This window comes from Hippocampus bargibanti, linkage group LG10, assembly GCF_051943395.1.
Source record: "Hippocampus bargibanti isolate YZ-2025 linkage group LG10, ASM5194339v1, whole genome shotgun sequence".
Classification (NCBI taxonomy): Eukaryota; Metazoa; Chordata; class Actinopteri; order Syngnathiformes; family Syngnathidae; genus Hippocampus; species Hippocampus bargibanti.
In genome coordinates this window covers 24694137-24706408 of record NC_142743.1, presented here as the reverse complement: position 1 = coordinate 24706408, position 12272 = coordinate 24694137, and the positions used below count along the sequence as shown (strand labels likewise).

The following is a 12272-nucleotide window of genomic DNA, read 5'->3' as shown; positions in this document are numbered from 1 at the left end:
AGCCATCAGCTAGCGAATAGATAGTCATCAGCTAGCGAATAGCTAGCCATTAGCCAGCGAATAGATAGCCATCAGCTAGCGAATAGATAGTCATCAGCTAGCGAATAGATAGTCATTAGCCAGCAAATAGATAGCCATTAGCCAGCAAATAGATAGCCATTAGCTAGCGAATAGATAGCCCTTAGCTAGCGAATAGATAGATAGCCATTAGCCAGCAAATAGATAGCCATTAGCTAGCGAATAGATGGCTATTAGTACTTGAGACGTGTAACAAAATGGCAGAGCAAACAATGAAGACCCGTAAAGACAGGAGGGGCAAGTTCTTACCCAGCTCCCCAAAAAGCTCCACACCGAGTGCGGCGTAGATGAAGAAAAGCAGCATGAAGAGCAGGCCAAGATTTCCCACCTGATACACCCCAAAAAAATAACAATAGAAATAAAAAAATATACATTTACAAATATATATCTACAAATAAATCAAAATCATGTGTGGTTTTGTAGATTGTAATTTTCCTTAAAAATAATAATATGCGCCCCAAAAAATATTAAATATTGCAAAAAATAATCAAAATCATGTTTGATTTTGCAGGTTGTAATTTTTCCTAAAAAAAGAAACTATGTACAGGCAACATCCGGCTTACGACCGGCTCTACTTACGACCACGACCTCCAGACCCTATTTTGAACACTTTAAGAGGGGGAGTTTGCAAGTCATTTAGCCTCCGAGTCTCTATTCAACATTTTGAATGGATTTCAACTTACGACCATTTTGACTTACGACCGTTTGGTCGGAACGGAACTCGGTCGCAAGTCGGATGTTACCTGTATATATATACATTTTTAAGAAAATAATAATATTACGTGTGTGTGTGTGTGTGTGTGTGTGTGTGTGTGTGTGTGTGTGTGTGTGTGTGTGTGTGTGCGTGTACACACGTGTGTGGCTTCACCTGAGGCAGAGCTTGAACAACAGTATCCAGTAAAGCTCTCATGCCGGTTGCCATTTTAAGCAACTTCAAGACTGCAAAGAAACACACACACGCACACGCACACGCGCACACACACACATCACGTCCGATCAGACATGATCAATAGATAGCCACTCTCCAATTCCCGCAGGGCCAATTTCCAAAAGCGACGGATGGTTGGCGGGAAGACAAAAAAAAACATTCAAAGCCTTTTTGGAGAGCGACCAAAGTTGAAGAGCATCTGGTACCCCCAAAATTTTTTATTTTATTTTTAACAACCCCAAAAATGGGATGGAATCCATCTATGCAATCAATTTGTGTACAATATTAGCTTAGCGCGCTAATCAGCCATGTTTGCTTGCTTAAAGTGGTTGTTTACATTTGACTCAAAGGCTTTGAAAGCATAAACATTCAATGCAGTGTCAGAAACCGTAGACTTTCTTTTTTTCATCAGAAAAAAAGTGAATTATTTTTTATTATTGTGATGATGATGATGATTATTATTTGGATGGAAAGCTTCATGATGCTTCAGTTGACCATCACTCGTTGCACTCAAAGGAGGAATTGAAGAGGGCTGATATCGCCATGGCGACAAGAACTCGTGGTGGAGTGCGATTGGCTTTGGGGCGTTTGGCCAATGACGTCACGAGGGCTGCGAGCTCACCTCGGGCGATCCTGAGGACCCTCATGATCCTGATGATGGTGGGATTGATGGGGAGCGAGGCGTTGATCTCGATCTCCTCCAAGGTGATGCCCATCACGGACAGCAACACAATGGCCAAGTCCAACTGGTTCCACCTGCACACACGTCACAGTCAATTGCGGTTCAAAAGGTTCCCGGCTCTCTTATCTTCATTCCTCAATGAATATTCATGCTAACTTCTCCCACCACCTCACGTGAATATTTGACGTCAACATCGACGGCATGGAACCGCTTATGATATGATGGGAATTCCGGCCTCCTTTTGAGAGGCGGTTCTTTTGGATCGGCTCACTAAAAAGATCCGGCTCTTTTGGCTCCCAAATGGCTCTTTAGTTTTTTTGTTGCTTAAAGGACAACCGACGTCTCCGGACAAGTTGTGTCCATAATTTGTAAAATGGCTTCAAATGACTTCTACTGGGCGTATTTTAATAAGATTCCACCGCATAGAGCTAGCTATATTTGACCTTGTAAGACTCGCTATGAACATTCAGGAAGTCTTGTTTTTGAGTTGGTGACGAGTCCTCACGTGACGTCAGAAAAGGACCGCCTCCTGACCGTAAAAAAGACGCATTGTAGCGTCTTTCCATCACGTCTACGTATTTTGCTGTACTGTTTTTTTTTAAACCCTTCTGTTACATCCAAACGTCGCCAGCAGAGGGAGTCAAGCTCCATGGAAGGAATGTATCAGCCTGTGGAAAAGGGCTGATTCATTCCTCACAGCTCGGTGGCCATTTTATTGCCTCTTTTTGCCCCGCCCGTTTGCCTCAAAATGACACGGTATAAATTCTTTAATGGATTGCAAACATGTATGCTTTCCTCTTCAGAACTATTTGATTAATATTCATAACTGGATGTGTAACAAGAAAGCATATTATCGGAATGTGAAGCCATTGTCTTTATTCTCCAGCAATGCAGACGTCTTGGCGTGACGTCACGAACTGGGGGCGGGACTTTCTGAAAATGCCCAATTCGCAGCTCAATTTTTTGCAGATTTTGGACACTTTAAGTCATTTTTATTGGCATTTTGCATTTAACTAAAAATATATATTTTAGATGCTATAAAACGTTTTTCTGATGTCAGTTAAAAAAAATAAAAAAGTGACGTCGGTTGCCCTTTAAATGAATTAACTACCAAAAATCATGTAAAATTATGTGAAAAACAAATGACTCATGTAAAAAAAATACGCTATATCAAATAGTTCTATTTATTTGGCTTTATATATATATATATATATATTATATATATATATATATATATATATATATATATATATATATATATATATATATATATATATATATATATATATATATATATATATATATATGTGTATATATATACAGTAAAGTCTCGTTATATCGATATTCCCGGGAGTTAGAAAAAATGTCGATCTAACCGTACTGTCGATATATCCGTCCTGCGCCGAACTGCATTAACAAAAGCCGCCAAAAGAGGGCATCCAAGCGCCATATAAGAAACGGAGCTGGCCATGAGCTCTTTTGGATGAAAATGGCTTCTTCAGTCGGGGAACAAACTGCTGGTGACATTTGTCATTTTTTTGGGTCCAGGAATTAATTATAATAATATATTTCCTCAGCCAGCCCATAACTATGCAAAAAAAAAGTGGAATTGAATAATGGATATGAAATTCAACCAAGTCCTTTTGCGTCCAGTGGAGGCGCCGCGTGGAGCAGCTGCCACTGGATATTACCTGAGCGCTTCCCACTCAGAAAATTGTTAGTATTATTATTATTATTATTATCCGCTGCTCCATTTTTACAAAGGTGAATGCATCCAGGGAAGCTTTTTACTTGAGTGAAGACCTAGCTAGCTATCTGTTAGCTGGCTAGCTTTCTATCCGAATTACTTAGCTATCTATTAGCTGTCTATTGGCTCGCTAGTTAGCTTTCTATCTGAGTTAATTTCGGGTTGAGTGAAGGCCTAATTAGCTATCTGTTAGCTATCTATTAGCTGGCTAGCTTTCTATCCGAGTTACTTAGCTATCTATTAGCTGTCTATTAGCTAGCTAGATTTCTATCTATTGTTCACTTCAGAGATCAGGTCTCTAAGAACCGGCTCGTTCGCGAACGACACAAATTTAACGTTCGTAAGGTGAAAAGTTCGTTAGCTAAGGCGTTCGTTCGTAAGCCGAGGTATCACTGTACATTACTGACGTGTCGTTCGCGAACGAGACGGTTCTTAGAGACCTGATCTCTGAAGTGAACGGAGAGAGCCGATTCCTAAGAAGGAGCCGGAATGGGAGTTAACTTTTTTCGCCCCTCTATTTCCCGCCCCGTTCTTTGGTTAAAGCCGCACGTGATTGGTCGATATCCGTGGTAGAGGAGGGTGGGGGGAATTACAGACACACGCAGCAGTGAGGTAAAGGGTAGACAGGTGGACAAATGTTATCACATTATGCTGTTATCTAGCGGTTAGCTAGTTACTGTATCAGCTATATAGCTAGCTGGCTATTAGCTATCTACTTGCTAGAGATTAGCTATCTATTCGCTAGCTATTAGCTATCTATTCTCCAGCTAATAGCTATATATTTGCTATCTAATAGCTATCTATTCGCTAGCTAGCTTGCCATCTATTTGAGTTACTTCCGGTTTGAGTGAACCTGAAAATCGGCGCAATGTTGTGCCATTTTTTTGGGGACATAAAATGGATGTCGTTGTGTTTGTTTGTGAAAACGTTTTGCGGTCATACCTGTCCTTGAAGAAACGGCGAAATCCAAAGGCCACCATCTTCAGAGTGGCTTCAATGACAAACGTGGACGTGAAGAAGTAGTTGCAGTACTTCAACGCCGTCTCCAGAGACTAAGACAAACAAGCTTCATCAAATAATCATCTATTCCATATGCTCATAGTTTAATCACCTAAATATTAAATAATGTAAGATCCTAATAGTTATATATTTTTCATAATTTTAATATTGTTAATAATCAAATAAGTAAATAAATTCATAATTTTATACTTGAATAATGTAATAATTTAATAGTTACATATAAATAATACATTATTAAATAATTAAACAATTAAACATTGAGATATGTTAATATTTTAATAAATCAATAATCTAAATATAAAAAATATCATATTTAATAATTAATTCTTTAAAAATCATTTTAATATTGCTAACAATTTTATCAATTAATCACTTAATAATTAAGTAATCAAACAACTAAATGAATAAATAATTAAACTATTAAATATCTTAATATTTTAATAATCTAAATATTAAATAAATTAATATTTTATTCATTTAAAAAACAATATTTTGAATATTGTTAATAATAAATGTATAGTTTAATAATGGAATAATGTAATCATTTAAAAATTTAACAATACCACTGCTCCTCCTCCTACTACTACTACTACTACTAATAATAATAATTTAGCAAATTTCTCCATTGTGGGACGAATAAAGGTTTTCTGATTCTGAATAATGCTAATACTAGTTTGGATGTGAATAGTTACCTGAGGCTGACTGTAATGCTCGAGTGACATGGTGATGACGTTGATGCAGATGATGAAGGTGATGACCAAGTCCAGGTAGTGGCTGGTGCACAAGGTGTGCACGGCCAGTCGTGCCGGCCCATACGAGGCGTAGTACGGAAGCTTCTGGGCTTCTGCACAGGAGGACATGGCGTGAGCAATCTCGGGATGAGCTGAAGGTCGTTTAATGCTGATGAAAGCGCCCTCTCCATTCCACCAAGCCATCAACGACCATCACAAAGCTCAATAAAACCACTTTATTTACAGTTTATTTCTTTCATTATAATACCATGGCACATTTATCATACATAAAATAAGGTATAGTTTTTTTTCAAGTAGTTTTAATTAAGGCTTAGAAAATTATAAAGTAGAAAATGATGTATTATGGGGACTTGGGAACGGATTATTCTCATTTTAATGGTTTCCTATGGGAAATACATTTTTGGGATACACACTTTTCGCCAGACACACTCTGTCTGGGAACCAATTAAGTTCGTGTCACTGTCCTTCCGTGTGTTTGTCGAGTTAAAAAGCACGAGGAAACGGGGACGCTACTAGCGTAGCATTTGGGCTTGTTATTTTTTTCACTTACTTCGCCTCTTCTTCTCCATGCGTCGCTGGCGCTTCTCTTCGCGCCGCCGGGCCTCCTCCACTTCCTGGTGTTGCCGACACTTGTGGAAGTTCTCCACCACCACGCCCACAAACATGTTGAGCACAAAGAAGCTGACGATGAGCAGGAAGGAGATGAAGTAGAGGAGCATCCACGGGTTGTTGTTGATCGCCGGCTGGAAGGGGGACGACAATCAATCGTGGGCGGGGCTTAGTTTGACTCGAAATCTGAACACCAATGCTAATCGTAGCAGGCAGGGCAAGCTACGCTACGATGACTTGAATCCTAACAATATTGTAAAAAACATTTGTAAAAATTGTAAAAAAAAAAATTAAAAAACTGCCAAGCCGATCCCGAAACAAACGTCATTCAGTAGCTAGCGCTAGATTTAGCCCTATACCTAGACTAGCAAGAAGGCTGATCGTAACTGTCAACTCCTATAACTAGAATCCAAACATTAGCGCAGACATTAGCATTAATCGCTAACCCCACTCTTACACAAACTGCCAAGCCGATCCCGAAACAAAAGTTATTCAGTAGCTAGCGCTAAATTTAGCGCTATACCTAGACTAGCAAGACCGCTGATCGTAACCGTAAACTCCTATAACTATAATCCGAACATTAGCGCTGACATTAGGATTAATTAAATTTTTATTTATCTAGCTTTCCAGCTATCTATCTCGCTAGCTATATAGCTAGCTACATAGCTATGTAGCTAGCTATTTATTTGCTATCTATTAGCTATCTAGCTACCTATCTATTAGCTATCTATCTGTCTAACTATTAGCTGTCTATTAGCTAGCTAGCTTTCTATTTATTTGAGTTACTTCTGGGTTGAGTGAACGCGTGGCTGCCGCTGCTCACCCACAGAAAAACGGTTCCTGCGACTGTAAAGTAAACTTGAGAGTTTTGAAAGGCGCTTGGAAATGATGATGATGATGATGATTATTATTATTATTTATTATTATTAAAAACAATTTTAAAACAGATTTTTTGTTTGTACTCACCTTATTTTTTGAAGTCAAATTATTATTATTATTATTATTATTATTATTATTATTATGTAGATGTGATGTAGATTTATAATAAATATCTAAACATATTAGAAATAGAAAACGAACATCACTTACTATTATTAAATATTTGTCCACTTTTTATTTTGTTTTTACTGTACAATTTATTTATTAATTTTAATGCAGCAATAAATAAGTAGACTACACAGGTGTTCTTTAAAAGCAGGAACACTGTCGGGCTTCTACAGAAGTTTTGGCCAATTAGCTAAAAAAGCTAAGCAGTCAGCTCAGCAAAAAAACACACACACACACACACACACACACACACACACACACACACACACACACACACACACACACACACACACACACACACACACACACACACAAAAAAAAACATTCTGAATAAATATGGAAATTATGAGTGTATAACACATTCAGAAAGTTGGAAAAGGATAACGGTAAAACTTGTTCTAATAGGCCACCATCCATTGTTACATACTGTATTTCTACTAAGTTTACCCAATTAGCTATCGAGCTAGTTATCACGCTGGCTACACTAGCTAGCTAGCTATTTGCTCTCTAATTGCTATCTATTAGCTATCAAAACTCACAAGGTCACTTTCCAGTCACAGGATCACTTTTTTTGAGCTAAACTGCAGCTAGATAGCAAATAGATAGCTAGAGGCAGCCACACATGGCAGCGTTCACTCAAATCGAAATAACTCAAATAGATAGAAAGTTAGCTTGCTAGCTAATAGATAACTAATAGATAGATAGCCAGCCAGATTGCTAATAGACAACAAATAGATAGCCAATAGGTAGCTAGCTAGTTAGCCACCTAGGTAGCTAGCTAGATAGCCAGCCAGCCAGATAGATAATAGAAAGCAAATAGATAACTAGCTAGGTAGCCAGCTAGGTAGCCAGCTAGATAGACCTTCCCAGGTACCTTTGATGATAATAATAATAATACCTTTTATTTATAAGTGCCTTTAAAAACGCTCAAAGTCACTTTACAGTCACAAGATCAGTTTTTCTGCGGGTGAGCAGCGGCAGCCACACGCGCCAGCATTCACTCAACCCGGAAGTAACTCAAATAAATGGGAAGCTAGCTACCTAGCTAATAGATAGCTAGCCAGCCAGCTAGACCGCTAACATATAGCTAATAGCTAGCTAATAGATAACAGAGTTGATTTCATTGAATGACTTGATTTGTACTACCTGCTGGTCGATGCCCACCGCATCTAATCCGTGATACATGATGTTCACCCAACCGTCTTTGGAGGCCAGCACGAACAACGACATCAGAGCCTTTGGGGAGGTTCCACAAAAAAAAAAATCATAAAAAAAATTAAAAAGCAAGATACAGTGATACATTGGCTTACGGACTTAATTGGCTCCCAGAAAGTGTGTGTATAGCTGGTTCTCTTGCTTGTCCTTTAGTCTTCAAAATTGTACAGATGGCTTGTGTGGGTTATTTGTGGAGCCTTATTGATGGGATATTTTAACCTTGCAGTCTGCCTTTCAACTATCAATAAAGTTGAAACGAGTCCAAATTTCACTGTGTCTTCTATCCATTTCCTCACATTTTCAATTTTGTTTTTTCTTTGGAGTTCCATCAAGCTCTGTCGTCTCTACCACGGATCTTGACCAATCACATGCGGCTCTGAAGACTGGGGACGGGGAATAGAGGACAAAAAAACCCGGCTGCCATTTCCAGCTCCTTGTTCGCTTCAGAGATCCAGCTCCAAGAACCGGCTCGTTCGCGAACGACTCATCACCGATTGTGGCGCTCCGTGTCCTTCCCGAAAAATAGTTTGTACGCCAAGATCATATTCTCGCGAATTTGACGTTCGTGAGGCGAAAAGTCCGTTAGCTAAAGAGTTGGTAAGCCGAGGTATCACTGCCCCAAATGGTGCTGAGTACCTGTCCCAGATTGTCAAAGTTATACTTGTGATGCACCCATCGGAAGTTGGCGGCCAAGCAGTCGGACTTGTTGGTGATGTTCTTCACGTCCGGCCCGGCGCAGTAGTAGAACTTGCCTTTGAACAGCTGCCGATCGCGCACACACATCTGATGAAGTATCTCCATCGAGGTTCCCAGATACTTATCTCAAGTGCTCCCCCATCACCTTTACCTGAACGCCGAGAATCCCAAAGATGATGAAGAAGGCACAGCAGATCAGGACAATATTGCCGATGGGTTTGAGGGAGGTGATGAGGGTCTCCACTACCAGTTTAAGACCAGGAGCTCTGCTGATGACCCTGCCGGAGCAAGAAAACGTTGGGTGACGGACAAACACCTGGGAGATGGGAGTTCCTCCGTACCAACCAACCACCAACCAACCAACCAACCAACCAACCAACCTGAGAGGTCGCAATGTCCGCAAGAGCCTGAGGACTCGGAGCACGCCGAGGATTTTAGCGCCGCCCGCCATGGACACCACGATGTCGATGAGCGAGACAAAAACCAGGAAGCCGTCCAGGATGTTCCAGCTGCTGCGCAGGTAGGCCTTCTCGCCAAGGTACAAGCCCATGGACACCACCTGCAGAGAGACCAAAGGCGCCAAGAATATCAGAAGACCATGAAGACCACAACGTGTGTGTGTGTGTGTGTGTGTGTGTGTTTTTAATGAAAGTTAGCCTTGTCGAGAAAATTGCCGCTAAGAACAAACTGTGGCTGCCGCTCGCTATCTATTTGCTATCTATCTGCCGTTTAGCTCCCTGGCCGGCTATCTAGCAGCTAGCTATTAGCTAGATAGCAATATAGCTGGCTGCCTCGCTATGTAGCTGGCTAGTTATTAGCTATCTGTTGGCTCTCTTCGTTTACTTCAGAGATCCGGCTCTAAGAATGAAGAATGTCGTTCGCGAACGACACATCACTATTCTAGACAGGTAACATCCAACTTACGACCGAGTTCCGTTCCGACCAAACCGTCGTAAGTCAAAATGGTCGTAAGTCAAAATCCATTCAAAGTGTTGAACAATAATAATACTAACAATAATAATAATAGTACATTTCATTTATAAGCGCCTTTCAAAACTCTTAAGGTCACTTTACAGTCACAGGATATTTTTTTTCTTTGGGTGAGCAGCAGCAGCCACATGCACCAGCGTTCACTCAACACAGAATAGGATGAAAAGGATAGAAAACTAGCTAGCTAGCTAACAGATAGCTAGACAGCTAATAGCTAGCTATATAGCTAATAGATAGAAAGCTAGCTAGCTAAGAGATAGTGAGATAAATAGCTAGATAGCTATATAGCTAACAGGAAGTAAGTTTTCTGTGATTCCATTGTGTGTTTGGCAATTTAGCATACAACAGCATGAAACTTTGAAATATGATCATTTCTATTCTGTTCATTCTCTATCAGAGGTCCATGATTATCTCACCGACTAACGAGGCGGGCGTCGAGAGACGGACCACCCGGGGGTTTTCTTACCTTCAGGGTCATCTCGGCCACAAAGATGGCGGTAAAGACATAGTTGGAAATGGTCAGGAGAAGCCTTTCCTGGAACAAAGGATGGAAAGATAGGGAGGAGGCACGGAAAGGAAAAGTCGTTTGGATGGGAATGTAGCAGTTAGCTACTGTCACTGGGTTCACGCTGGTTCCGAGCATCGTATGACGTCATAAAGTCGCATCGCAGCCGCTAGTTGTAAATCAAATGACGTTACCAGGCTGCCTTGGAGAATCCTGGGCCTCTCCAGAGCCACCGTGATGCAATTGAGGAAGATGAAAACCAGGACCACGTAGTCAAAGAGCTTGTGAGCAATGATAGACTGGCACAGGGTACGGAACCTGGCAGGAGAAAAATAACAAAAACAAAACAGGAAACCACGTTACATTTCTTCTTTTAATAATAATAATAATAATAATACATTTCATTTCAAAACTCTCAAGGTCACTTTAAAGTCACAGGATCGGTTTTTCTGTAGGTGAGCAGCAGCAGCCACACGCGCCAGCGTTCACTCAACCCAGAAGTAACTCAAATAGATCGAAAGCTAGCTAATATAAAAGCTAGCCAGCTAGATAGCTAACCAGATAGATGGTTAACCAGCTAGATAGCTAATATATAGCCAGATAGACAGAAAATAGATAGCTAATGGATAGATAGCTAGGTAGCTATCTAGATAGCAAATAGCTAGCTATGTAGCTATCTAGATAGATAGCTAGCAAGCTAGATAGCCAGATAATAATACAAATAATAATAATACATCTAATTTATAAGCGCCTTTTAAAACTCTCAAGGTCACTTTACAGTCACACGATAAGTTTTTTTTCTGTGGGTGAGCAGCGGCAGGCACACGCGCCAGCGATCCCTCAACCCGGAAGTTAATAGATAGAAAGCCATCTAGCCAGCGCGTACATAGCTAATAGATAGCCAACAGATAGCTAGATAGACAGCTCACCACCTAGATAGCTAATAGAAAGCAGAGTAGAGAGAAAGCTAGCTAGCCAGCTAGTAGATAGCTAATTGATAGCCAACAGATAGCTCAAATAGATAGAAAGCCAGCTAGCTAGCTAATAGATAGCTAGATAGCTAATAGGTATTTAGCTAGCTAGATAGCTAATATGTTTCCTGACTCAAATAGCTAGCTAGCTAGCTAGGTAGATAAACAATAACACAGCGCTAAAATAGCAATAAAAATAGGGCGGTGCAAGCAAGAACATGTTCTTATTATATCTGTGGCCGTTTTTAGAGCTTTGAATCTCAGTCGTGACGCCTTAATGGTCTTTTTTTTCAGCCTAATTAACTCTTTTGCTTGGGAACATTAAATAAAAGACTTCCCGCAGAGAAGCTCGAAAGCAAAACAAAGCATTTGTTTGGAGACAAGCAGCTGCTGATGGGGGATACAAAAAATCAACAAAAAAAAAAAACAAATCCACGATGAGGCGCGTGGTTGGCTTTTGAGAGGAAGACCTTTTCTTCTCGGTGCGCCTTATCGTGCAGAAAATACGCGACATCGATGGACATTTGATGAAATGACTGACTTGTTGTGCGGCGAGAAGAGGTAGACGGACCAGTCCTCTCGGCTCTCGCACCAGTCGGGCTTGTACACCTCAATCATTTTCTGCACGCGGAAGCAAACGTTCTGCGACAAAGAAAATGAAGAAGAAGAAGAAGAAGAAGAAAATAAGGTTGAGTACTTCCTGTCAAAACAAAATTGAGACATGGAGAGTACTCAGGTGGATTCACAATCTCATCAAACTGAAGTGGAATTGAGGAGGTTTTACAGTACACTGATACCTTGCCTTACCAACTTAATTGCTTCCCAGACAGAGTGTGTAAGGCAAAAAGTGTGTCTCCCAAAAAATAATTTCCCATAGGAAAACATTAAAATGAGAATAATCCGTTCCCAGGTCCCCATCAAACATCATTTTCAACTAAATAAGCCTTATAAGTACACAAAATAGACCTTGTTTTACGTATAATAAATGTGATATGGTATTATAATGAAAGAAATAAACTGTACTATATAATA

At 40.2% G+C, this 12272-nt stretch overlaps 1 protein-coding gene across 1 annotated transcript in view; it reads right to left on the bottom strand.

Moving 5' to 3' along the window:
- Positions 1–12272, bottom strand: part of LOC148893092 (voltage-dependent T-type calcium channel subunit alpha-1I-like) — a 50286-nt gene that overhangs the window by 7493 nt on the left and 30521 nt on the right. The window contains 13 exon segments of the mRNA XM_089006300.1: positions 328–406; positions 947–1017; positions 1629–1762; positions 4378–4487; positions 5148–5299; positions 5758–5950; positions 8010–8099; positions 8715–8840; positions 8926–9052; positions 9155–9333; positions 10231–10299; positions 10464–10587; positions 11782–11882. Of these exon segments, the coding sequence (XP_088862426.1) occupies positions 328–406; positions 947–1017; positions 1629–1762; positions 4378–4487; positions 5148–5299; positions 5758–5950; positions 8010–8099; positions 8715–8840; positions 8926–9052; positions 9155–9333; positions 10231–10299; positions 10464–10587; positions 11782–11882 (1555 nt within the window).